This window comes from Anguilla rostrata, chromosome 2, assembly GCF_018555375.3.
Source record: "Anguilla rostrata isolate EN2019 chromosome 2, ASM1855537v3, whole genome shotgun sequence".
In the NCBI taxonomy this organism is placed as follows: domain Eukaryota; kingdom Metazoa; phylum Chordata; class Actinopteri; order Anguilliformes; family Anguillidae; genus Anguilla; species Anguilla rostrata.
Genome location: NC_057934.1, coordinates 38616288 through 38643634, shown reverse-complemented (window position 1 = coordinate 38643634; position 27347 = coordinate 38616288). Strand labels below are relative to the sequence as shown.

Genomic DNA, 27347 nt, shown 5'->3' with positions numbered 1-27347 from the left:
CAGGACGAGGAGTGGGTGCAAGGTGGTGAGCGTCGCACCCAGTGAATTGTGGGCAGAGGACAATTTTGGATTTAATGATGTGCTGTCAGTGATCGCCGCGTCTCTGGTTGGCCTACAGAGATCCTGCTGGGCGGGGTGTACATTTCGGAGAACCCCCACCTGTGCTTCCCAGACCCTGAGAAGATCCTGTGGAACGATACCCTGGATGAACAGAACACCCAGAGACACCTGCTCCTGCAGAAGAGAGCGCCAAGCTGTGAGTGTAGATCTGCGGTGTAGAGCTGTGGAGCGATGTGGTGATGATGCGCATTCGCTCTCTGTAGCAGTGTCAGCGTGCAGTCGGCCAGCATCTGGTCTGATTCTCTCTCTGTTTCTCAGGCAAAGCCTGCTCCTCTGAATGTGGGTCCCGAGGCTGCTGGGGTCCGACCAATGAGGACTGTCAGACCTGTGAGTCTCATGGGCCATACGGCTGTCATACGACATACAGGTTTCTCTGCCTGTGTATCTTTCTGTCTGTTAACCTGCATATGCGTCTACCTGTCTTCACCCTTACCTGGCTGTCTGTCTGTCTGGCTGGCCATTTTTTCCTGATTGTGTTTTTGTCCATGTGTTTCAGATTTCACTGTAACACAGGACAAATGCACCACTGGTGTATATACATATATATGTCCTCTGTCTTTATATGGTAAAGAATCACTGTTGTTACCAGATTTCTTTTTTAAAGGAGAGCAGACAGTATTTTTTTCGCTTTATTCAGACAGGGGGAACAGATAATGTTACCGATAGAAATGGGATCACAGTACAGGAAGTGCCTTGTCAGGGATTTGAATCCCTGTTTGCATGGGGGATTGGTATATTGGCTGAGCGTGAGTTGCCCTCCAGACTGCGGCACACGGTCTGGCCTTGTTAGCAGATCTGTGACTGCAGCACTTCTCTCCCTGCAGTGACCCATAACTGCGCCTCTGGGTGCCTGCGCTGTAAGGGCCCGCTGCCCAATGACTGCTGCCACAAGCAGTGTGCAGCTGGCTGCACTGGGCCCAAGGACACCGACTGTCTGGTGAGGACGCCATCGCAGATACTGAGTTTGCGCACATTCAGACAGACTGGTGGACTTATGTGATACATAGAGAGATACACACACAAACACACCTTCACCCACACTCACATACACACACGCACACACACACACACACACACCTGTGCATGGATGAAAACTCTGCCCCAGTCTGATCTTGATGTTCCAGGGTGGACAGTAATATAATGTTATATTTCTCTTTCTGTGGAGAAACACAAACAAAATCCGATCTCTTCCCCTTTGATCTAGGCCTGTCGTCACTTCAATGACAGTGGACAATGCAAGGACAACTGCCCACTGCCTAACATCTATAACTCTGCAACCTACCAGTCCAGACCGAACAAGGACAAAAAGTTTAGCTTCGGTGCCACCTGTGTGAAGGAATGCCCACGTGAGTTTTTCTCTACCTTTCTCTCTCTATTTCTCAGTTACGTTCAAAAATCCTTTGTTGGCATGACGTATATCTATACATTTACAAAGTTTTATAAAACATCAACATTATGTAAGGTAGTAAACAATCAAACTTTACATAAATATTTTTGGTCCATAAAATGTTCGCGAAAAAGAGAAGGTACACCAAAGAAGCAGAAGGTTGTATTTTGCTACTCATTTTTTTCTTGAAGAGTTTGTAATTGGGGTAAAACTGTTTTAACTGGAAAAACTGTTAATGCCTATTTTCTAGTTATGTCTATTTTCCATCATTTGGAAGGAAGTGGAGCTCTGCCTCTGCATCATGTTGATGCTGTAAGCACAGCCGGGCCTCTGTACAGCCAGGTCTGCATGTTTTGGCTAGTCTCTGTGGCCAGGCTGTGCTCGCTGAGTCTGTACTTTGTCAGAATATTTGTTTAGATGTTCGTCAGCATTAACATTTTTCACTGTGGTCAGCTCGACGCATTTGTGAGTCAAGCTCCTGGCTTTTTGAAAGTTTTGTTCTATAAAAAGGCTGTTGGACTTATTTTTAGGCCATGCTCTTTAAAATTAAATTCCCTATTGTGGATTTGAACAAGAGCAATGTATTTGCCTAACCTAGCCCTCCTTGAGCTGTTAGTAGTACTTCTATGTATTTTCAGGGTGTTTTCACAGAATTCTGTAGAATTTGTTAACCCAAGAGTGGGCACTATAGTACACTTCTGTGTAGTGCAATAGCCTGGCTAATGCTATCAAAATATTTTGTCCAAATTATAATGTGAATTTTAAATGTAATCTTTTGATTTCCTAGAAAGTTCTGCAGCCTTTTCCTTTAATGAATTAATAGTCAGGCTAAAGTTATGATTGTCAGTGAGTCATATTATTAATATGTAACTAAACATTTAGAGTGTTGCTAGGAGCTGAAGATCTTGTAACACCACCAAAACCGATTGATGCAGATATTGAACAATGTTGGGCTGTGGCCTGTCCTCACTGCACACCATTGTGTGAAGAAATCTTTCATTTTTTTCTATTTAATCTGCGCAATCTACAGTGTTTCACAGACTACATGCCATATTTTTTTTAAATATTCATTAATTTTGTATGATGTTTTCCTTTTTTGTTGTAGATTTTTATTATGTTGAGTATAAATATGGTTTGTAGTGCAGTGTTTTGAAAGAATGCTAATCTGCCTCTACAGACAATTTTTTAAACAATACTGTAGAATAGCTTCCTCACTACTCCAAACAGATGCTCAGAATTTAACGTCTTTTTTCTCCTTTTCCCCAATGAGAGAATACATGTCTTTTGTTCTCCCTCTGACTTTTCTCCTTTAACCATTTTTAATGAATATTAGATAACTACCTGGCCATGGAGGTGGCCTGCACCATGGTGTGCCCCAAAGCCAACCAAGAGGTCATCGTCATCCAGCCTAATGGCCAGGAGACCCAGAAGTGTGAGAAGTGTGATGGAGATTGTCCCAAAGGTGTGTGTGTGTGTGCATGTGTGCGCACGTGTTTCTTGAACATTAATTCAGCTCCCTATGTCCATGTGAACTGACTCTGACCCCCCTTCTTTCTCCCTTTTTCTGGTATCAGTGTGTTATGGTTTAGGGATGGGTAATCTGCAAGGTGTTCTTGCAGTCAACTCCTCAAATATCGACCTCTTCTCTGGCTGCAAGAAGATCTTTGGAAGCCTGGCGTTCCTCCCTGAGACCTTCGTGGGGTGAGGGCCTGCAACCAAGCACTCGTACCCCAACATACACCTCCATCTCCACCTCTCCCTACCCATGAATTCTCTCCCACTAATAATTAGTGCAGTGTAGATGTTAGAACTTAGAGCAGTTGAAATATTTATGAAATATTTTTGTTGAATCGCAATTTTGCGTGACTTGGAATAAACATGAAAGCTGGCATTATTTAAATCACAAAGTAGAAAGTGGCAAGATTACCCCCCTAAATGTAAGGAAAATGGAAACAGTGACAGTTGCAGACAAAAATGTCTTAAAAATGCAAAAGGTTTAATTAAATGGTCACTGCCTGTAAAACATAGACAGCTCACTTAAATCTGATGTGATATTCCACTGGAAATGTAGCTAACGATGCTAGGAAGATACTAGATTTAAACGGTCAATGTGGAATGCGTTCATGTGAATTGCTTTCAGTCAAGTTTAGAAGACCTTAAAAGGATCCGTTACAGTGATTTCAATCACTTTCTCCTTGAAGTGAACTTCCCTAAATCCTGTATTTACAGCATACTAAACATTATTTTTCTTTTGTGATTGGTCTTTGTTACAGAGATCCAGCCACCAACACCTCAGCGCTGGATCCCAGCAAGCTCGATGTGTTTAAAAGCCTGCGTGAAATAACCGGTACCTTTCTAAGATACTTTGTTCTACACTATCAAATATTTGTGGCAGTTTATTCGGGGTGGGGGGGGGTGGATTGTCTGTACTGGTTATTAAATTGTATTGTAACTATTAAGTATTACATTTTGATAAGAGTTCACATTTTGTGTTTGGGCACATTATTTATTTATATTTTGTGTTAGGGCAGTTTTATTTATTTATTTTTATTTTAGTTGTGTCTCCAGATGAAAATAAAATCTGTATGGCACTTTTCACGTCAAGTTGTACTGGCGACAGAGAGAATGAACAGAATTATTTGGATGATAATATAATCACAAACATTGCTAAATCCTAGCTAACATTAATCCAAATAATGTTGATAACTTTGCAGTCTTGGTTGGGGCAGAGGACACATTCTTTTGAAGAAACGATGGCTAACAACGGCTAAATTTTACAAATTTGGAAAAACTTCAAATATTTTGCTACCTAGCACAGATACGGTCCTTCTAATTATGTTAGCGTTCAGGCATTGTCCACCCTGCCCTGCTCTACATATGCAGACTATGAGAGGGAGGGGGGAGTCGACTGTATGTCACTTTGGCATTTGAAAGAAAAAATAACGAATACAAAAGTATAGTGTGTTGCTTCGAGAAATAAGCAACTAAATACCAAAAAGTATTTTTGGGCAGGGGGAAGTCTAGTTGGGCGTCCCAAATATATTAATTGTATGGGAAACACTGTACCAGTGCATTTATGCCAGTATTTGTGTAACTGTGCCTGTGTTCTGTCTGGCTGTGTCAGGGTATGTGTACATAGAGGCTTGGCCAAGTAACTGGACTGACCTGAGCGTGTTTGAGAACCTGGAGGTGATCAGGGGAAGAATGCTGTACAGGTGAGACTGTCTGGGTCACTGAGGCCTCGTTTAATAGGGGCTGTAAAAGTTAATGATAATCTTCATTGTTACTCTCTTCTTTGCCATTCCTTACCCCACCAAACTGTTCCTCCTCCCCAAACCCCCATCTCACCTGTGCGCAGGGGTGTGTTCTCTCTGGGCCTGCAGTCGCTGGAGATCGAGTCCCTGGGCCTGCGCTCCTTGCGCAGCGTGAGCGGGGGCCTGGTGCTTGTGCACGGCAACCCCCGCCTCTGCTACATCAAATCGCTGCCCTGGAGCACGCTCCTGTACCCTGCCCAGGACCTACACTTCATTGGCACCGATAACCGCAGCCCGCAGGAGTGTGGTACGGCACCAGCTCTGTGTGTGTGTGTGTGTGTGTGTGCGCGCATGAGTGCGCGTGACTGTGCAATAGTGTGCGTGAGTGTGCGCGTGTGAGCTTTATATCAATATGAATATAATTGGAGTTGGGCATAGTTGTTGATTAGAAGTTCTGTCTTTGTGACTGTCATTTTTTCTGGGTCTGTGTGTGACTTCTTGCTACACTCTATGTGGGTCACGGCATCATTTATTTATTTATTTTTCCATCCTTTGTGACCCCCCTGCCATCTCTCACAGATGCAGAGGGGCGTGTCTGTCACGCCCAGTGTGCGAATGAGAGCTGCTGGGGACCTGGCCAGAGCCAGTGCGTGTCCTGTGTGAAGTACCAGCGAGGGACAGAATGTGTGGAGGAGTGCAACGTTATGCAGGGGTGAGAGAGAAGGAGAGGGGGACAGTGGGAGAGAATGGAGGAGAGGTAGAGAAAATGGCCAGGGGGAGGGGAACAGACACAGGTGTATACAGACGCTCACTGCAGTCTGTCTCCTTCACCCTCACACTGGGCCATGCACATCCAGCCAGTGCAAGCACTGATTGCATCACAGCAGAAAATCAAGATGGTAACCGCTACCCATGGAATTTCCTCCAAAGATATCGAATGTGAAGCCAACCGAGTATAAATGACGTAAAAGACGGCACCATGCCCACAGAAAGGGAGGCTGTACGTGCTTCATGCTCCACTAATAACAAATAAGGGCATTTATCTGTGTTCGTTCATCTTCAACCGGTCAGCAGTATGTCTGCTCCTGTCAGATTTTGTCACGATACCCCACTACCACTGTTTTGACAGTTTAAGTGATATAACCACTAAAAAAAAGGACTCGGTTGGTCATATCACGGGTTGTGGCGAATGCAGTGTGTGCTGCAGCCGTAGAGCTGAGTGCGGTAATGGAGCGGAACATTCTTTGCACTGCGCAGGTCTGAGCGGGAGTACATCGATGGATCTCGCTGCGTCTCCTGCCACCCTGAGTGCCGCCCAATGAATGGCTCAGCATCCTGCGACGGCCCGGTGAGAAATCGAGAACGTGTTTCCGCGCTGGTTATCACGCGAGGAAGGCCAGGCAAGTCATGCCTGTTGCTGTTTTGTTTCTGGCCTGCAGGGGGCGCACCAGTGCAGGGAGTGCCTTCATTTCCAGGACGGAGAGGTGTGTGTCCCACGCTGCCCCAGCGGCGTGAAGGAGGAGCACCACACCATCTGGAAATATGCCAACGCCACAGGGCACTGCCAGCTCTGTGGCATCAACTGTACACACTCGTGAGTACAGAGCCTCCTCCTGTCCCCACTCAGGCACACAGTGAATAGCGGGTAGTCACACCCAGGTGCTTAAATACTTTCGCCTCAGCATGACTACACCTTCTGGACAGCAGAACACACTGTTAAATTATGAGGCGGCCGGAGGTTTTCACGCATCCATGCTTATTAGGTATCTTCATTATTCTTATCTCTTATCTCCTGCGTTTGTGTATTTGCACACTGGAGAGAATTATTTTAATGCTGTCATAGATCTATGAAACCTATTCAGGGAACAGACAGACGATTGATGCATTCCCACCATTACTTGTGTTCAGGCTAATCCAAGCTAAGCTCAATGACACTCATGTGGTTTGATTTTAGGTGCACTCTGATGGATGAGAAGGGCTGTCCTCTTGACCAGAAGACAGGGTAAGGGCATTCTCCACAGTGACCACCTTTAGAAGTAGAAATGTGCAGTTATACTGAGCTTATTACTCTATCTGGTCTGTTAAATTCCAGTGAACTATTCAGCCACTGATGTGATAGCATTGCTTTCTCTCTGCCCGTGATAGGCCGGCGACCTCTATTGCAGCGGCGGTGGGCGGAGTCATGCTCTTCCTCATTCTGGTGGCACTGCTGGTGTTCTACCTGCGCAGACAGAGACACCTGAGGAGGAAGGAGACTATGAGGAGGATCCTGCAGGAGCACGAGGTGCAGAAAGAGGGAGAAGTGGAAAAGAGAGGGTGGCAGCAGAAGGGCAGAGGAGGACAGGGGTTTGGAGGGAGGGTGGAGATGAGGAGGGCAGGAAGTTGTTATTCTCGGCTTGGAGTAATCCTTTTTCTTTTAGGCCAACCAAAGCATTTCGGTCACTTGAGCATTGACGTAGAAGCTACAGAGGAGATGCTCTTGAATCATGTGTGTTAGAATGTTAGCATGAAGCATTCTGTAGAAAGAGTAACCCAACCCTCCTGCCCGTGCTCAGCTGGTGGAGCCGCTTACGCCCAGCGGTGCCATGCCCAACCAGGCCCAAATGCGCATCCTGAAGGAGACCGAGCTGAAGAAGCTGCGGGTGCTTGGCTCCGGGGCCTTCGGAACCGTGTACAAGGTCAGTACTGAGAGGTGTCCCTGAAAATTGACACACACCTGTACATAGTGTGTCGTTCGCAAAGCAGCACACGGCCTAATTATGTCCTCTCTCTCACTTGTTACAGGGTGTGTGGGCACCTGATGGGGAGAATGTGAAGATCCCGGTGGCCATCAAGGTGTTGCGAGAGAACACCTCACCCAAGGCCAACAAGGAGATCCTGGATGTAAGTCTCCAGCCCTTCATCCTGAAAAACCTCCGCCCATATGCGACACACCCTACATTTGTCCTTCAGACTTAACAATTATGGGCCGGAATTTAGTTCATCATTCAGTTGAACCTTGAATCTTTTGCATGTGTGATGACAGTTGCTCATGGTGCAGGTTGGTAAGTGTGAAATGAGCCCAAACATGTTTTTAACCAGTTGTCAGTTGCGAGACTCACTACTGAGTTCCAGACCACCTCTGTAAGCAACGTCAGCACAAGAACTGTTCGTCAAAAGCTTCATGAAATGGATTTCCATGGCCAAGCAGGCACACACAAGCCTAATATCACCATGCGCAATGCCAAGCGTTGGCTGGAATGGTGCAAAGCACACCGTCATTGGACTCCGGAGCAGTGGAAACATGTTCTCTGGAGTGATGAATCACCCTTCACTGTCTGGCAGTCTGACGGACAAATCTGGGTTTGGCGAATGCCAGGAGAACACTATCTGTCTGAATGCATAGTGCCAACTGTAAAGTTTGGTTGAGGAGGAATAATGGTCTGGGGCTGTTTTTCATGGTTTGGGCTAGGCCCCTTAGTTCCAGTGAAGGGAAATGCTACAGCACTGCAATACAGTGACATTCTAGAGAATTGTGTGCTTCCAACTTTGGTGACAATTTGGGGAAGGCACTTTCTTGTTTATGCTTGACAATGCCCCCATGCACAAAGCAAGGTCCATAAAGAAATGGTATGTAGAGTTTGCTGTGGAAGAATTTGACTGGCCTGCACAGAGCCCTGACCTCAACCCTATCACACACCTTTGGGTTTAATTGGAACGCCGACTGCGAGCCAGGCCTTATTGCCCAACATCAGTGCCCAACCTCATTAATGCTCTTGTGGCTGAATCGAAGCAAATCCCTGCAATTCCAAAGTCTGGTGGAAATCCTTCCAAGAAGAGTGGCAGCTATTGAAGCAGCAATGGGAGAACCAACTCCATGTTTATGTCCATGGCTTTGGAATGAGATAGTTAACAAGTGCATATGAGTGTGATGTGTGGGTGTCTAAATACTTTTGGCCATGGAGTGTAACTAAAAAACTTCAAAATCTCACTGCTATTTAGCTTATGTCTGTTCCAGCAAAACAAACCAGTAGTTAGCTTTTCATGGTCAAAATGGGTAACTCAGTTAATTAGTGTTTATTTTTTTAATTAAACTCATTAGTTAACGCAGTGTTTCCAATCCTAATGTATACTGATGTACAGGATTCGTGACTCTTCCCTCCAGGAAGCCTATGTAATGGCAGGTGTGGCCAGTCCCTATGTGTGCCGGCTTCTGGGCATATGCCTGACCTCCACAGTGCAGCTGGTCACTCAGCTTATGCCCTATGGCTGCCTGCTGGACTACGTGCGTGAGAACAAGGGGCGCATCGGCTCCCAGTCCCTGCTCAACTGGTGCGTGCAGATCGCCAAGGTGAGACCTGCTTCCATCCAGAACCAGAGGAGGTCACTACTCAGTGATTAATTCTAGTTCATCAGGGTTCACAGTGAGGTGCAGATGATCAGGAGTGAGAAGGCCTGTTTTAATATCATAGTTATATGTGTGAATGTGATATTTATTATATATGCGTACATGCACTCATAGGGGATGAGCTATCTGGAGGATGTGCGGCTTGTTCACCGGGACCTGGCAGCTCGCAATGTCTTGGTGAAGAACCCCAACCACGTCAAGATCACGGACTTTGGCCTCGCACGGTTGCTGGACATCGATGAGACCGAGTACCATGCCGATGGGGGCAAGGTTTGAAAATAGGCCTTTTCTGTTTTTTCACTTTGTTACTTTCTGTGTTTTTTTTTTGTTACTTCTATGTTTTTAGTTTTGGGTTTTCATGTGCTGCTATTCCATGTGTAATATTGTGGTTTAACATTTACAAAATGTCAGATTTTTTGAGCCTTTTTGGCATTCATATCCCACTCTCATCTTATGCATGTTGATCAGCTAGAACTAGTACAATGTTCAGTATAATTGACTTGTAGTGATACAGCGTGTGTTTACAGGTGCCCATTAAGTGGATGGCTCTGGAGTCAATTCTTCACAGGAAGTTTACACATCAGAGTGATGTCTGGAGTTATGGTCAGTTGCTGTGTGCATCTATGTTTTGGATTAACTGTATTGGATTCTGATTAGTACCTGCTCTTTGACAGAGTGTGGAGTGTTTTTGGCTTAATCCATGTGTTTTCTGATGCATGCATGGCTGGGAGCCTGAGACTGGTTCTAAGTGATGTGTCTTCAACGTCCTCAGGCGTGACAGTGTGGGAGCTGATGACGTTCGGGCTCAAACCCTACGACACAATCCCAGCCCGGGAAATTCCAGAACTCCTTGAAGGAGGCGAGAGGCTGTCTCAGCCATTCACCTGCACCATTGATGTCTACATGATTATGGTCAAGTGTGAGTATCAGGACAGGATGGGGAGGAGCTGTGATGTCCTTCACATTTACATAACAGCACTGCAGCATTCCGCAGTTCCACAGTCAGTCTAGTCACTGTCACCTGCTGGGGTCGTGACTGCTCCTGTTAGTTGAGTGTAATATTTGATAAGAATCAGTGAACTAAATTCTATTGTAAATCTGCTCAGAATTGAAAAAAAAAAACTTTTGTCAGTTGCTGAAAAACATGAACCTACAGTGCCATTTCCTAAAATGTTGCAAAAAATTCTTATGACACAAAATGTATTCACTTATAAATACTTTAAAAATACTCAAAAATGTGTTCATTTATATTTTAACAGTAACACATTTGGGAAATAAATGAAGTGAAATCCCAGATGTGTTTTTCAAACATCTATGGCTTCTTTTTTGTTGATTATAGGAGTATCACAAATTGAAACACTTTTTAGCCCAGAATAGATTTACTACAGTACGATATCAGTAGTTTACTGTAGCCACAGAAATTGCATCGTGAGCGATTTTACCAACAGGTGTACTACAATATACACAAAGTTCAACCCACAGGTTAGCAAAAAAAGGATTCAACCACAACTCGGTATGAAGTACAGGCAATAGGTTTGTTTGGCTATGAGTTGCACTTCAGTACCTTTGGAAGGCTTTATCGCTGAAGTCCCTACCTCTCTCTCTCTTTCTGGTTTGTGCGTCATCCGCAGGCTGGATGATTGATCCTGACAGCCGGCCAAGGTTCCGCGAGCTGGTGACGGAGTTCACCACCATGGCCAGAGACCCGCCCCGATACGTGGTGATCCAGGTCCGCCCCATCTTCATCTACCTCTGCCCGCTGCCCGCGTCTCTGTCCGTGCCTGCGAATGCGTGACTGTGTCCGTTTCCCCTCCCGTTCAGAACGACGAACAGATGAGCGTGTCCAATCACGTGGACAGCCGCTTCTTCCGCATGCTGCTGGAGGAAGACGGGGCCGGCGTGGGCGAGCTGCTGGACGCTGAGGAGTACCTGTTGCCCCAGCCGGCCTTCTTCAGGCCGCAGGGGGAGGGACCCGGGAACGGCCCCTCCAGACACCACTCGCACAGGGTAACCACCGCACACACCGCCCGGGACACCGGATGGGGACTTTCCACACACTTTGACTGAACAGGATATTTATGGTCACGCTTTTTACTTTTTACTGCTTAAGTTTGGATTCTTTTGACAGGTTTGATTAGGTGCAGTCTTTCACACTTAAGTGCACTCCAGAAAGTAGACAGGATTCAGCTGCAAATGGCCTTAGGTTGACTCCAAATTGACTGCAGCTTTGTGTCGTTCAGATAGAAACACTTACCTTAAGGGCATCACTAGCTTGTTTCTTCCATGTCCTGCGCCAATGATCTAGCCATGTAAAGGAAATTAGTATCAGGGATCCCCTGGAGTGCAAAGGATTCTCCATAGTTGCTTGGTACCTGCAGCTCTTGGTAGGCTGAGAGCATTTCTAGGCTTATAAAGCAGTATCCTAGTTCTCTGCATGTTTCTTATGTACTCACATATGCAGCGGTAATGTAAGATCTGCCTAAATAATTGCAGTGCAACTGAATTTTCAAAGTGCAAATCAAACCAAAATAAATAAGAAGCTACGTCACAAACAGATTATGCATCAAGTGAACTAGTTTTGAAAGTATAAATAACCTGTGCAGTACAGTTACTTTTTAGGATATTAATATAATTTGAAGTTATGTGATCCTTTGGTCTCCTCCAAAGTCATTAAACTTCATACTTAAAAATTAGCTATTATTAGACCTGCCTAGAATAATGCTGGGGGGGGATGGTATGGGTAGGACTTATGCAGACAACTATTTGAGACATCAGGGAGGGACACTGTCAGACAAATTATCATAGTAAAGTTGATAAAACTAAGAAAAAACCTATTGGTGTTGCTGCTGTATAAAGGACCAAATGATAATCTTTGCCATCTTGTCCCCTCAGAGTGCAGATCAGGTCCTGGATGGTGAGACCTCGGCAGGGGGGAGGAGCATGTACGCATCAGTCAGCACCCTGGGGCGGAGTCAGTACCCCACTCTGCCCGTAGGAGCGTCTGGGAACGGCCCGTGGGTGCCCCAGTACCCTGCCCTGGCCCGCAGCATATCCCACCGCTCGGCTGGGGGCCAGTCGGACTCTGTGTTCTTGGATGCGGGGACAGAGGGCCCTGGCCCTCCCAGCAGTCCGGGCCGATATTGCGAGGATCCCACACTGGCCAATGGGAACGACAGCGACCTGGAGACTGACGGGCCGGCTCCGCCACTTCCACACACCCTCCCGAGGGGAGCGCGTACGCAGCCTGGTGAGTCCCCTGCAGTCTGCCATTTTGTTTTTAATGAGACCAGGACCTGCACACACTGAGATTGAGTGTGTCATCCTGTAGCGGCAACGTGTCACAGCGTACTGGGTGAAGGGAATGGTTTGTAATCCTCGCCTTTCTGGTCCTTCCCTTCTCCCCAGAGTACGTAAACCAGGGGGTTCCAGACGGCAGAACCGGGATGGCAGACCGTCCCAGCACCCTGCCTCGAAAGGTGTCTGGGAGTGTGCGGCGCCTACCCAACGGTTTGGGGCCGGGAAGTAGCGTGGAGAACCCAGAGTACTTGGTCCCGATGAGCAGCATATCGCCTGCCTTCGATAACCCATACTACCTGGACCTGGGGGGCAAGGCTGGTGCAGGGGGCGGGGGGACAGAGCAGGGGGAACCGCCCGTCGCAAGGCTGGCCAATGGCTTCATCACACCCACGGCTGAGAACCCAGAATACCTGGGGCTGGCGGACACCTGGAGTGGACAGAGAGAACACTCTTGAGTGCACCCGAGCGATCAGAGATGAGTGAGAGTGCGAGAGAAAGAAGAGCGAAAGATGTGTGTGCGAAAGAGAGCTGAGAGGACGACTGTTCTGTTACCGCGGGCTCCGGGGTTCTCTTCTCTTCCAACTCCATGCCTCTCTGCCTTTACACTTGTGCCCTCTCTTCCCACCTTTTGGTTCACTGAGGTTTGGGGGGGATGGACAACTCTGATCAGGCCGTATTTCTATCCCAGCCTCCACCTTCCCTTGAGCTAGCAGGCCAGGCAAGACCATCTAACTTCACCCTGTCACCACCGAAGCTGAGACAGAAGAGAGGAAGCCACTGCTTGACTAAGGGGAACACCACAGCCTTAACCTGTGAGGTAATACCTGGACTGTGGCAACTTGGGCACAGAGACAGGCCACACGTGTTGTGTCTTGTGCGTTGCTACCCAAGCTCCCGCCAGCCCCCTCCCCAACCCACCCCTCCCCACCCCCCTTCATCACATAACACAATGTAGCATTTCCATGAGGAATTCCATGGACAGCTTGAGGCAGCTTGTAAAGAATCAGCTTTTGTATGCATTCGATACAGGACAGTGATGTCCCACACAAGCCCCAGACTTTCAGCAGAAGACAAGATGGAAACTTCTGCCTCTGGGAACCATAATACAAAGTTTGCTCATGAAATAAACATATTTGTTTGTAGCAATGTTTCCCCAATGTATCCCACTGTACTAATTCTGGGATGTCAGAGAAACTAGACAAAACTTTGTGATTATTATTATTGACTGCAACCCAAATATTTACACTGGAAAATTAAGATGAACAGTGAAGAGCAGTTGCTAGCAATGTTTGAGTCACGTCTATATATACAGGAATATATATATGTGTGTGTATGTATGTGTGTGTGTGTGTGTGTGTGTGTGTGTGTGAGTGTGTAGTCTTGCAGTTGGTTATTTTGGCAGACAAATAACCTATAATCTGGGGTTTTCGACTTGACAAGACAAAACTAGTGTGCAGTCATTAACAAACGAATGCTTAGAGACCATCTAACTTTCTGTCCTTGCCAGAAAGAAAGTGTCTTTAAGAACTATCTGGTTCCTGCTGGTACGTGATGAATCGAGATTATGCATCAGAGGGCAGAGTCCTGCAGTACGACTTGGTGTATTATTTACAAGTGTTTAAAGCGGTACTAACCAAAATGGAGGGAGCCTGAGCCTGTGTGTACCCGCAGTAACAAGGGCTTTTTTAGCGGTGTAAAATAACTGATAATGCTGGTTTAATGTCACTGCAACTTTGTTAGAATGTCATGTGTTAATACAGTTCTCTTCACAGCAGCAACTTGGCTTTGCAAGCCAGCTGAGTGGGATTTAATTTTTTTTTCTACGTAATTGTACTTTCGTTTTCAAAAAGCCTAATGAAAAACAATTGAAAATGAAAACCACTGATAATGTGATGTGGACTGAATGCCAATCGCATAAACTATTCTCAGAGAAGCCCTGTGTTCCAGTGGGCTAGTTTGGTGGACACAACTTATCCTTTTGTCTTCAGTTCATTACAACCGACTGCTGTATGGTAATACTGCTGTTGTACCCTTGAGCCAAGATTCTGTGTAGTTCCTTCCCGGGACTAATTGGTAAAAATCCTCATGGGATGTAAAATAGAAACCTAGAGACTACACACAATTCACGTACACATCAGCTGAAAATTAACACAAGGAAGATCATTTTGAAGGTTCACGTACTTTCCTCAAGAGTGCGAAACCACTTGTTAATTTTCAACTCTAGATTTAAAGAGAGGGATTGTCATTTAAATTGATGTAGCTGAAGGCAGTTGTGCCATGTGAATAGTGCCATTGTTCACAACGGAAGCGAGGTCGCTGCCACCCGACCGACAACCTCATAGAGCTTCTGTGTAGCAGCTTTAAAGCGGCAGATCTGCCAGCGTGAAGATTGGAACAATACACAGAGGGACAACGTAGTCAAATGAAAGGGTATGGCATGTCGGGAATGTCAGATGCCTCGGTGCTTTGCGTATGTACAATATGGCAGCGACAGTTTAAGAGACCAGCGCTCTGTTCATCTTCCTTTTAACAGCACTCAAGATAAAAATGGCTGATTTAAAATAGGGCATTTTATGCCAAAGCCGATATATCGATATGTAATGTGTAATTACCATGCTTCTTTTAGCAGTTTTTTTTTTTTTGTAACCTGACCTCGGGGACCAGACAGATGAGACCTAAATGTGAGCAGAATTTTAGAAGCCCAGCCATATGCACTTCAGAGTCTAAAAAAACGTGGATGTGGTTTGTCATTGATCTTTATTAAGTACGCTTAAAGCGCTTGCCTTTAACAATGCCTAGAACAATGAGTGTAGTGTGCTGGGGAGGGGGAGGACAGATTGAATTCCACGAGTTTTGTTTTCCGCATGGTAACAGCAGTGCGCATGCTGTGGAGCTGCCTAATATTCAGCGCTTGCTCAAGGGGACATTTCCAAAGGTTGGAATTATTCCAAGTAACTACTACTTCTGCTACTTTTTTTACTAACTGGGTAGACATTGGCAGTGCTGGAAAACCATGCCGTACTTAACCTAAACCAACTAACTGTCAATTTGGAAACCTATACTGGTTTTTCGATCCAGAATGTGGAGGATGCGTTGGGATGGATTAATTTGGGACAAAACCCAAGAGAACACAGCCTGAAATTGTGTCCAAAAATAAAACCAGTGCTGTGCAAGCCCCATGTGGCAACATGATATTTTACACAAGCACCTTTGAGACTGCTGGCACAGAGTGTTGGCCACAAATAGCACACTAGTCTGACACTGTCAGTGATATCTCTGCCTCTTTTAGCCCCCAGAGCAAAAAACCGATGGGGGAGGGGGTAGTGGTGAAGGCCAGTGAGATACAAGGGAGAGGTGAAGGAATTATGTTGAGATTTTTTAAAAATTGTACATTTGTATTTTTTACTTTTTTAAAAGATGTATATTGTATACGTGTGGGATGTTTTGTGTGGATTAATTTTGTTTTTAAAGTTTTCCTACCAGTGGGCCAAGTCATTTTTCCCCACATCAAGATACAAAAAATAAAGCCCTTTTGGTTTGTGTCAGAATGAAGTAATTTCAATAAGTGAAGTCCAACAAATGGCTTGTATGCACGGTATTTAATACATGTACTTGTGTAAAGAAACTTTCCATGAACATGCTTTTAGTAAGATGTGGGTGTGCATTAAATGAATACTGTCAAAACATTCATAAAGATTTTAGTGTATTTTATTAAATTCATTCTGTTTGCCTCTTGGTGGAATACAGACATCCAAGTTTTCTGAAAGCTACCAATGATTTGCATTTCGATTAAAATATTTTCAATTGCATAAATGCGTATAGAATTTTTAAATAACTCGAACAATAATTTAGAAGCAAGAATATAATGAACAGTTTGCTTTACTCTGATATTAATATAAAGTTTTTCAATTGGCCTGGAGGACGTTTTGGATATGCCCATCACCAACTTAAAAATTATATTCTAAAGCTCTCTTACCAATGTAGTACATCCTGACTGGTGGAAGATCTTTCAACCGTCTTCTCCAAAAGCAAATCGACATTTTCTTCTTACAAAAAAGACAATCTTACAAAACCTTTTTTTTTAACAAACAGTAGTTAGCAACTTGGAAATCCCTCTTCTAACCAAATTTCTTGAAAAAACGAGCAACCACTCCCTGATTCGTACGAATGCTCCTCATGCACAGTCATCAGAAAAACAACTCCACGTATATCACCAGAAAAATGAACTTCTGCAGCATAAATAAGATGGCCACAGGTTCTCCATTTTCCAGCAAAGCCTGCTGGGTGAAAGGATGATATGGTAGACCACACACAGACGCTATGCGCATCTCCTCCCTACACTGACTGGCTCAGATTTGAACATCCCAGGCAGAGGACAGACGGCCCATGTTCGCAAGGAGGGGTTTGGTCTGTGGGCACTGCAGCGCCCCCTAGGACCTCCCCGCCGCTGTGGCAGCTGTCAGTTTCTTCCTGTACAGATGTCCAGCCAGGTAAGGAGTGTGTATTATGTGAAGTAGGACTGCACAATATACATCGACATGAGGTTTTTTTTTATAGTTAAAATAATATACGCCACCACTGGGCGTACAGGCAATCTTTTGTCTTTTTTTTTCCTTAAATCATACCTAATGCGGTAGTAAACAACCAAACGTCAGAGGGCATGTGAAATATGGGGGAAAAGAACATCGCCGATTTCCACTGGGTGTTGATAAGACAAACAGTCAGCATTCAGTTATTTGCTAGTATGTGAGCATGTGATTTGTTTTTTTTTTCCAGTCACATGGAAGCTGCAAGGCCTTGCTGCTGATTGGCTGTCATCAGCACCCAAAAGATATCAGTAATTATCCCCCCCCCCCCCCCCCCCGGAAGTATTTCACATGGTCTCTGGTTGTTTACTACCCCAGCAGCTATGATTACAGAGAGAAAAAAAAAGACAAAAATGAGCCTAATTCCCTGCTGCGGTTACTCTCATTATGCTTTAAAAAACCGTGATTGGATACACCGTGCAGCCCTAACGGGAAGCACAGACATAAGTAACTGTGGAGAGAGGAAGTACAGGGACAGCGAGAGAACGGACGGGATGGGTGTACAGCGCAGGGCCTGAGATCCGAACGGCGTGTATTGTGCGGTGAGCCGGTGAGCTGGGATTACTGTGGGAGATGAACGATGTGCAGCAGTGAGAGAGGGGGAGGGAGAGGACAGGCCCGGGGCCGTTTGGACTGAGCTTCACATGGCTTTGACTTTGATCTGCTTCATCTTCATCTGCTTCTTCTCCATCTTCTTCTGCTCCCTGCGCTGAGCAGCCTCCTGAAATAAGCACGCGTACAGGGTGGGAGGGTCAACTAGTGTCACACCAGCACATGAGAAACACACAGGTGCCTGTGACAATGCTGTGCTTCATTAAATGAAAACACACATTTAAAACATTATGGTGACCAAGATAGCTACGGCATTTGATATAGAGGATCTACTGTTAAGTACGAAGGTGATTGGATTATTGATTTGAGGGTGAGGCTGTACCCCTTAATAGGCATTGCTGTGAGAGTGAAAATCTTTTCTCAGAATCATCAGTTGTACTTTCGTCCTAGAATTGTGTGCATTTTGTTCTCAAAATTCAAATACTTTCTTTATACAAGTTTCACCATATGGGTATACCTCTGTTGCTAACTAATCACTGAGGCACATGGCACAGCTGCAGAAGCAATGCATAAAATTAATAGGCAGAACATTTTTGGAGCAATTTAATGTCCGGCTTGCTAACAAGAACTCATTAGGCACCATCTGTTCTGCCATCTCCATCCTTAATAGGTCCCAGCGTAGAGGACAGGCCGTACTGTATTGGGTTATATTGTACCATCTTGCCCCCGTATTTGTCTCTTATGCTGATATGGTCCACAGAGGGATACTAAATACTTTAGACGCATATAATGTGAACCAGTTGGACTCTTTTTGTCAGGCTTTTCATTTGCAACATGTCTTTCCGATATTGGGTGTTGCATCTAGTAAAGAGACTTGATCTATTACATGACTGCAGAATGCAATGGTGGTAAAGATACTCAAGGGTGCGAAGGGTCATTGAACACCGACAGAGAGGCTGACAGCTGACCTCTAGGCGGCGCTGTCTCTCGGGGTCCTCCTCGTTCATGATCCTCTCTTTCTCGGCCCGTTTCTTCTCCTCGCGGCGGGTCTGCGCGGCCTCCTGGCGCTGGGCGTGCGTCTGCTTCAGGAAGTTCTCCTCCACGCGGGCCCGGTTCTTGTCGGCTTTCTGCTTGCCCTGGGAGCGCAGACCAAACATGGAAGGTTCTGGAACCGTGCCGGAACGCTCATACACGCATTCAGGGAAGGGCGGGTAAGCGCAGAAACGCGTGCGGAGCTTCACTCACCTCCCTGTTCAGGCGGAACTTCTTGACCTTGTCAATGCTGTAGATGATCATGTTCATCAGTGGCAGCAGTGTGTCCATGTCTTTGGGGGATGTGTTGCCCATCCCAGGCACTGTGGACACACAGAGGGACATCTATGAACAACCCCACATGCATCTCTCACTCACTTCCCTCAATGTAGTAAAAGCAAATCAGACACTGCAATTTTTAGTGTATGAAAAGGGTGCACAACAAAGTCTGATTCCTTACAGCATTTCATACCAACTTCTGCTTTTATTTAACTAGCCCAATCGTTTATCTTAATATGTACCCTTGGCAAAAATGTTTTCCCACGGCCTGACACAATAATAGTACTGAACTGGTATTGGAACAAAAATCAGCATAAACACCTGCCCTCTTAAGAAGTGAGCTGTGCAAACAATGTGAACCAAAACAAATGACTGTAGTAACGAAGTTGCAAATAAGACCGTTCTATTCCGACACCCTGAACATACTGTACTTTCTGAAGTATGCAGTGAATTTAAGTGAATGGAAGTTCAAAGCAGAAAGGGAGCTGGCTCTTACCGTTAAATGTAAACAAAAGTGTTTTTTTAGTCTCCGGCAGCTTCAAGGGCTGACCCTCCCTGAGGGAAAGAAACGCAACAGGAAGCAGAGTCACAAACACGCCGCCCGTTCAGCGGGTACAGAACAGTAAACGGTGCCAGGGGGAACAGACTCACGTACTCTTGCATAAGTTTTGGACCAGAGAATTGGTCCGAGAAATGGATGGACTCGATTTTGTCAGCATGATTGGTGAGGAAATGAACCATCTGAAACAGAAACATACAGCAACTCCACATCAGGGGGATACAAACAGCTCTGCTGTGTCTTATTTATACCTGCAATGTAATGCTGCATTCACAGCATATTTTTCCCTTCTCCATTTTTTTCTTTAAACCGTCTCATCCATGCAGCAAATAAAATGTGAGAGAATTATGTCTTCTCTGAGTAATAAGCATGTTTCTGTGTACTGGCCCTGTCCTCACCTTGCTGTCCATCACTCCATCCGTCACCTCTCCCATCTCCGATAGGATGGCCAAGTACTCTGGCAGCCCATACTTGGCCCCCGACTTGGGCTTGTCGCTGCAGAACTCGCTCTGTGGACGAAGGACACACACAACACCGATACTGCACAGGCACCTCCGGGTTCATGCAGCTCCAACAGCATATGGCACAATTAGAGGGAATAAGCATTACTATGTTTTAAACTTCCCCCCAAAATAAAAGATCTAATGCATTCACATACAAAAACATGCTATTAATCCTGACATATTTTCTGAACACAGCTTCACACAAGTGAATTCAACTGATATTACCACATCCATTCAGAACTACTGTGAACATTTTAAGGACAGACAGCACATACACATGGATGGCTAATATCAAACTGACACCAAAACTTGATATACTCCTTTTCGATTCAGTGGAATTCTATGCTGCACGTCATTCAGTGAACGAATGAGCAGCCCATGCAATCCGCTAGCCATCCTGGACCATACAACATCAGCCCCTCCCAGTGCCTCACCAAGTCCTGCATGTCCTTCTGCATTCGCGCCATGGCCTTTTTGGTGCCAACCGCAAACACGAACGTGTCCATGTCCTCGTCGTTTAGGGTGACTTTGACTTGCTGCGAGAGCGTGGGGAAGCGGAAGACCAGAGGGTGAGGAGAAACAGCGCGGGATACGTTAGCGGCACAGATCGGCGCGGGGCGAGCGAGCGTACGTACCACTTGGTCGCAGACGGGCCTCATCATCCTGGCAAGCACGTTCAGCAGGTCCTGCCTCTTCAGGAACTGCAACACAGCGGAACACACATCTGCTAAGTGACAGACTGGGGCTCATCGCTGGCTCCTATCCTTTCTTCAGTAGGTAGACAGTATTACCGTCATCATTAAGACTACTGGCAACAAATATGGTATGGGTCTTTGATATTTACATTAATCACCGACACATCAGAAGCCATCTTTTTTTCTTTTTTTTTCCCCCAATAAAAATTAGGCGTGCCTAACCTGAATTTGGAATGCCCAATTTGGGAACTACGCACAAGCATGCTCATATACGGCCCCTGCTGCCAACTTGGGAGAGCGAAGGCAATCCGTGATTCTCCTCTGAAATTTGCGCCTGCCAGCCAGCTGCTTCTTTTCACACTGCAGTCAGATGCCATCTCTTTTCCCTCCCCATAGGAGTTCCATCGTACAAACAAACAGATCAGTAAGAAGGAGGGAGGGAGGTAAACGTCCGGTTGGCACCTTCAGCTGAATGAGCATGCCTTCGCAGCACACGCGTCCAGAGCACCACAGGTTGTAGATGTGTTCATTCTCCTGGTTCAGCTTTCCGGTGCTAACTGCATCCTTGCTGGTACCGTCGTCCCCTGCCAAAACACACACGCTATCGGTCATGCTGCACAGACAACGTTGGCCTGAGAACCAGCCTCATGAGAGAAGCTATGTAAACGTAGTAGACCGAGTACACAGAGCCTCTGGTCCATGTTAGTCTCCCTCTGGTGGCTTCAGCTAGGAAAATACAGTGCTACAACCACTGGCAATAGTAATTCCGAATAGCAGGAAAATTATTATGCAAAATGAGGTGAGCATGAGCTAACTACAGATTTTAAAAGAACACCCTTCCAAGCAGGAAAATGGATGCACTCCTCAATTTGGGAGAGCACTATGCAAACCAGTGAACATCAATGACCAGGCTCAGCTTCCAGAGGATTCTGAGCCCCATCCCACCCCAGCGCTCCCTCTCCCTGCATGTCCTACCCACGAGGGCGAAGTTGCTCTCCAGCAGTTCCCGATGCGAGTTGAACCAGGCCTGTGCCAGCCGGTTGTTCTTGTTCTTGCCAATGATGTAGTTCATGATGTAGGCCAGCAGCCCTGTAACCATCAGGATCTCCATGTAGTAGCTCTCCCAGCTGTTCTGCAGATGGGAGGGCACCTATGCAGGGAAGACCACAAAAATAAAGACAGTGTTAACTCCACAGTGCTGAAGGCCCATGTAATTCACATTATAAATAGAGAGTGCGGTGGTTTCCAACATGCTGCGGTGAAAGGCCTTGAGAAAGAAAGGCAAGCAGCTCAAGAGCAAAAAGCTGTAAAAGGGAGGGTATTTCATTCAGGTTCAAGTCAGACCAACGCACCTCAGTTGTTCCATTTTAGAAACTTGGCATTAGAAGAAAGCTTTTAATCTCTTTGAACAAACTCATAATGGGTGTGGAGACTCCCTCTGGCTTCTGAAGGTAAAATGAGTTTCTTACTGTCAAGATGTTGATGGGATCCTTGAAGGGGGGGTTGGACTTCTCAAAGCCTTCAAACTCCTCGGCGTCATACTTGTTGTACATATCTTCATCCTACAAGACAGAGAAGGGCAGAAGAAAATGGGAAATGTCAGCAGGGTTCCAGACTTCTGCCTTTCAGAAATGCTCTTCTATAGAAGCTCTTTGCTGTGTGTGTGGGGCTCTAAGAAGTCTGACAGGATTACTTTCCAGTGTTAATCTAATCATGGGGTTTCCATATCCAACCTGAAACTAAATCAGGTCAATAGATGTTAATGTTTCCAGCCTGAGCTACCCAGCTACTTTATGTGCAAAACAGCCCCTTCCACTCACCGGGGTCTCTGAATCCTCAAAGTCATCCTGGCCGTCCTCAAGCTCCACGGTGGCCTCGTCCTCATCATCCTGGTCGGCGGCGGCGGCGGGGGGTGCTCGGGGGGGAGGGGCCGTCTCGGTCTCCGTGGGCACATCCTCGCTCATGTCTTCAAACTCCGCAAAGTCGTTGTCGTCGAACTCCGCCAGCTCCTCTCCATCGTCAAAATCATCATACCGGCCCCAGGTGAGGGGAAAGGCCAGAAGCAGCATCAATGCAGGGAGGAGTAGGCCGCGCATGGTCAAACCTGGGACAGAGAGGAGGCAGCGTCTTTCAGTACTGAGACAGGGAGACTAGAAGCGTGATATAAACTACAGGTGTAACCAAGGCAAGGATCCAGAGTGTGACCATTTTACTTGCATATGTGAGTAAAAACTTGCCTAGAGCCACTAAACATTTTCATTGGTCACATCAGCAAGACAAATCTATTGCGTGATTTATTTAAATACATAAAAATGCCCTATTTTCAATTTACATGTGTAACAGCTTCTTCCTGTTCTTACATTTATTTAAATAGGTTTTATGACAAACTAATGTTACTTTGGTAATTGGAAGGTAGAGTAAGATTACATTGAACAACTGAAATTATGTGCCGAATATCTATTCCTAATTCTGGTTTATTTAGAACAATTTGAAGTGCTGCTGAACAAAGAGCCTTTTGGGAGCCAAAAGAGCTGGCTCTTATTGGTGAACTGAGCCAAACAATCTGTCTCACTAAAAGGAACCGGAATGCCCATCATTAGACTACATCACAGTTAACCAACACATCGCACACTGCAGGTTAACTGTGATGGAAGATAGCATCACTATCAGTAGCAAAAGCTACATAAAATGAAGCGTACAATAGACTTGTTTTTTCAGGATAAAATCTACTGATTTTGGGCCTACAGTACTTGCTCCACCTGTGTCTCCCCGGCCAGAGATAACACCAGTCAAATGATCCGCTTTAAGTTATTCCTGCTTTAACAGTAACATGCATGTGCTGTGACTACATAGCAAATGTGATGGAACAGAAAAAAGGACAGAGTTAAATACCCTTTTGTGTGGCTAATGTTTAGGTGTGACCAAATTTCATGAACTGAAAAAGTTACCGGCACCAGTTATACTAAACTACACTTTAATGAAATGTTGTACATTATTTCCGCTTTTAATACCTTTTATGTACATCGTAACAACAAATCGACACACAGACCACTAAAAATGTAGCAAAATAACTTAAATGTGAAATTCCATGGCAAAATGTTGCACAAGAAAAATCTGTGATTGCACCACCAAAAGCTAGAGGTGCCAGAAGTTGAAAAATTAGTCTGGAGCCCTGCAGGTTTATACTAGTTTTTCTATCGCTTGAAATCAACAACTCATTTAGCCCTGAAAAACTATGCAAGGTGAGTTAAGTGTGTAATCAACTGCTTTAACTGATTGACAAAATCATGAGCATCACTGAACCAGCATGCACTGCAACTCTTCAGTTACTGGGTTAGCTACTCACCCATGTACTATAGGTTTGCATTGCTGCATATGTTCTGTATGCACAATACAGATGTGTTCTAATTGATATTTTAACATTGCCTCACAAATAGCCTCCAGGAGCCTATAAAATCAACTAGTGTGAAGTATCACATACTTGAAAACGTCAGCTACGAGCTAGCTACCCAGGCATGCAAGTATACACTGACTCCTATGTGAAACCATCATAAAACCCACTTAGAGTGAAAATGGTTCTTTGTGTTTTATAAGGTACGCGTGAATTTCACTTGAATGGATCTGTGCTGAATACAATATGGTTTCAAAAGGAATCTTTACGAGCTACACAAATACCCTTAGTAACCCGCAAAGGTTAACCATTAATGCGCATGCGGGAACCGGTAACGTTAACCTTTCCAGAGAGGACAAGTTGAATCAAGACTGCTTGGCTCCCATCCTTAACGCTGAACACTGATTGCTAATGTTAGCTACACAGAAGGTGGTGTTACTTTGTAAACAATAATTTTGTTTATTTTTAACTCGTTTATTTAACGTACCTCTAACAAGACATTACCATACGTTACGTTAGCTAGCTAACTGACTAGAATCAGCTTCAATTTAACTTTAGCCAATGAACAATAACGTTTCACCATGGCTAACGTTCAGCTAGTCAACATATACCTTAGTTAACGTTACTACCAAAAATAGGAAACGTTACTGAACTATAGCCAACCCTTCAGATTCCTTCATCACGTTATGTGTAACGTTATCTGCTTATCGTCACTTGGCTAAATTCAGTTGAACCGATTACATTAGCTAGGGATAAATGCTGATTTTGAGTAGGAAGTGCCACACCGGTATTCTGGATAGTCCTGGCATAGTTTTGAAACAGTTAGTTACTTTTACTTATACTTTGCGGTGCATATTAAACGACCGAAGGCACATATATCGTACGTTAACATCGGCTGAGTATTGTACATATGACGCTCACTAATCAGCATGATCTACTTAGCTAGATGCCCTGCCTCACACCAACCCCGGCGACGAAATAGCTAACGATACAGCTAGCTCTAGCTAGGGTGCGTTTCACTGTGTTGCGAAAACAGCAAGCGTTATCTAGTTAACTTAGTTGACTGCTCCCGGATCTATTATATTCAAGCATCGCTAATTCCCATGATATGTGTAATTACCTTTTGTACGCTTCCTTGTGCTTGTTTGATAATTTCCTATGTTCAGTTACTACTCAAACTAGCTAGCTAGTTTGCCAGCGTTACTACCTAACGTTAGCTCGTGCCGTTTCTCGTATATCAGGCTGCGCGAGATCACGGCAGCACACTACGTAAATGCGTAAGGGGCGTCTGACGTCATTGTTGTTAAACTACATATTCATGATGTTACCTAATTTCCTCGTTAAATGGCAGTTTACCCAAAACTGGAAGTAAGGAATGGTTCCCCTTCCACAGAGTAGTACCTGTCCATCCAGATCCATTCTCTGAAATGTGACGAGTTTTCTAGATATTCGCTGCAGTTCAATCTGATAAAAACGCACTTTAGTTTCGTCATTGTGTGGCCTCAAAGCCCAAAAAATGTACATTTTATAGGGTTCTTTTTAGCTCATAAGCATTCTTTTTTAATAATAATAAAAAAATTATTCACAACTCTAAAAGGTTGTTAGCAGATCAAAAAATTGGTTGAATATCTATCTAAACCTTTTCTTCCAGGGGGAACTTCAGATGTAGTAGCCCACATACAGGAAAATTACTAATTTAGGCCTACATAAATTATATTAAGAAATTAAAGCCGCAAGCGGAGTTGGGAGGGGTCCAAGCATTGGCACAATTGTGCCCCTATGGAGCAATTTTTAAATGGTTGTCCTCATGATCAACCGATAGGCAACGTTAAATATGCGACTAAAAGCACTTTTGAATGTCTTCGTTGCAACAAGTTACATGTAGCTGAGCATTTTTGTGGTCATTGGTGCAGTATTTAGTAGGTTTGGAAATATGAATGAAGGTGTTGTCTTTTGAACTATAACGCTCAGGAACAAAATCTAATTACGTGGCCTCAACAAATGGCTTCATGTGTGTTTCTGATTAATCAGGTGTGTTTAATGGTGCAGGTATAAGAGCTTTCAGTATCTAGTCTTGATTCTAGGCTTTTGATTGATGAATGTCAAGGAAGACATTATAAGTTTGAGAAATTATGAAAATGTGCTAAACCTTCTACTTACCAAAAACTGTTTGGAACATCATTAAGAAGAAAGAAAGCACTGGTGAGCTCAGTAATCACAAAGAGCCTGGTAGGCTAAGGAAGACTGTTGGAGAAAAATTTACACATGCTCTGTATATGCTTCATTTGTTATCTAATAACAGGCAAAGACCTTGTTGCCTGCCCACACTATCCCTGATTAGTCTGGACGTATTGCCAAATGTGGCCACCCAGGAAGACAGTTCTCTTATCTTGTGTCAAAAATTTGTGTTGGAACCACTGACAGAAAACACGCCTTGCGAACTCTGTCAAGTATGCACAAACTGTCCTTGCTGTAATTCCATTATGCAAAACAAGCCACATCTGTTATACTATATAAGCGGCATGAAACTCTGTATGCTTTAGAGAACATTCAGAAAGCCTACCCTTCTCTCTATGATATTATGCATTAAAGTGCCGTGAATTCACGTCTCTGTTTGTTGGGATTATTTCTTCAATGAAGGATTATTTCTTCAACAAAAACCTCTACAGATGATGACATAAGAATTCTCACCAAACACCTGTCCAACAGCTCAGAAACACTCTTCAGGGGGCAGACATGGATGTATCAGTGATTACTGTCCATACAAACAAAACTGCAGTGGCTACTCTGTTTCAAACCACTAGTTATCTAAAAAAACAGGATTACCAGGTTACAGTTTGCTCAGAAGTACCTAAAAGAGCCTGCAGTGTTCTAGAAAAGGGTCTTGTGGACAGATGAGACCAACATTGATGCATGGCCTTGGTAATTAGACAGTACAACACGCAGTAATACAACTACATTGCTGAGTAGGATACAGTGCTCCTACTTGTGCATGCTGTGTTCATGATGGATTGCTGGTATGGAAGTGCTGTATCCTTGAGAGCCTGGTAGGCAAGCACCAAAGTCTTCAATTTGATACAAGCTGTGGTAGCCAATGGAGAAGAGAAGTGAGATGTAGCTGCTGGACTAACAGCTGGGCCGAATAGGTGGTGAGTAGTGACTGCATGTATCTTATGTTATTTAGGCTAGCCAGAAGTCTTCTTTATTCAGGACATGTCCTCTGTTTGGGACTGAAAATATCCATCTGGATATGGATCTCTTTTGGTCCATTTGTTTTATTAACGGTATATAAATAAATATTATAA

At 44.9% G+C, this 27347-nt stretch overlaps 2 protein-coding genes across 2 annotated transcripts in view; one reads left to right on the top strand and one right to left on the bottom strand.

Annotated features, from left to right (window-relative positions):
- The window catches only part of erbb2 (erb-b2 receptor tyrosine kinase 2), a 29119-nt gene extending 12980 nt beyond the window's left edge, over positions 1 to 16139 (top strand). Inside the window, exons 4-27 of the mRNA XM_064322018.1 lie at positions 119 to 256; positions 379 to 447; positions 945 to 1057; positions 1325 to 1466; positions 2841 to 2969; positions 3082 to 3208; positions 3781 to 3854; positions 4632 to 4722; positions 4866 to 5068; positions 5341 to 5473; positions 6019 to 6109; positions 6201 to 6355; positions 6716 to 6763; positions 6907 to 7045; positions 7317 to 7439; positions 7546 to 7644; positions 8906 to 9091; positions 9263 to 9418; positions 9676 to 9751; positions 9921 to 10067; positions 10780 to 10877; positions 10970 to 11155; positions 12041 to 12395; positions 12554 to 16139. Coding sequence (XP_064178088.1) covers positions 119 to 256; positions 379 to 447; positions 945 to 1057; positions 1325 to 1466; positions 2841 to 2969; positions 3082 to 3208; positions 3781 to 3854; positions 4632 to 4722; positions 4866 to 5068; positions 5341 to 5473; positions 6019 to 6109; positions 6201 to 6355; positions 6716 to 6763; positions 6907 to 7045; positions 7317 to 7439; positions 7546 to 7644; positions 8906 to 9091; positions 9263 to 9418; positions 9676 to 9751; positions 9921 to 10067; positions 10780 to 10877; positions 10970 to 11155; positions 12041 to 12395; positions 12554 to 12900 — 3425 coding nt within the window. The 3' untranslated portion in view covers positions 12901 to 16139. The remainder of the gene's footprint in view (positions 1 to 118; positions 257 to 378; positions 448 to 944; positions 1058 to 1324; positions 1467 to 2840; positions 2970 to 3081; positions 3209 to 3780; positions 3855 to 4631; positions 4723 to 4865; positions 5069 to 5340; positions 5474 to 6018; positions 6110 to 6200; positions 6356 to 6715; positions 6764 to 6906; positions 7046 to 7316; positions 7440 to 7545; positions 7645 to 8905; positions 9092 to 9262; positions 9419 to 9675; positions 9752 to 9920; positions 10068 to 10779; positions 10878 to 10969; positions 11156 to 12040; positions 12396 to 12553) is intronic.
- A 902-nt stretch (positions 16140 to 17041) lies between these two features.
- On the bottom strand, positions 17042 to 25320 carry ccdc47 (coiled-coil domain containing 47). The gene is made up of 13 exons (XM_064322019.1): positions 25163 to 25320; positions 22472 to 22755; positions 22121 to 22213; positions 21627 to 21801; positions 21114 to 21235; positions 20592 to 20657; positions 20391 to 20492; positions 19852 to 19962; positions 19550 to 19635; positions 19391 to 19449; positions 18829 to 18938; positions 18552 to 18719; positions 17042 to 17752 (listed from the first exon to the last, which is right to left on the bottom strand). The coding sequence occupies exons 2-13, from the start codon at positions 22745 to 22747 to the stop codon at positions 17672 to 17674; spliced, it is 1449 nt and encodes a 482-aa protein (XP_064178089.1). The 5' UTR covers positions 22748 to 22755; positions 25163 to 25320; the 3' UTR covers positions 17042 to 17671.
- Between the last annotated feature and the right edge of the window lie 2027 nt (positions 25321 to 27347).

What these genes read in the sequence shown, in the direction of transcription:
- ccdc47 (XM_064322019.1), bottom strand. Translation starts at nt 22,747, where the DNA reads ATGCGCGGCCTACTCCTCCCTGCATTGATGCTGCTTCTGGCCTTTCCC. An exon ending in GCATGCTCATTCAGCTGAAG is followed by an intron (nt 20,658 to 21,113) that starts GTGCCAACCGGA and finishes GCTGTGTTGCAG; the next exon opens with TTCCTGAAGAGGCAGGACCT. An exon ending in GGCCCGTCTGCGACCAAGTG is followed by an intron (nt 20,493 to 20,591) that starts GTACGTACGCTC and finishes ACGCTCTCGCAG; the next exon opens with CAAGTCAAAGTCACCCTAAA.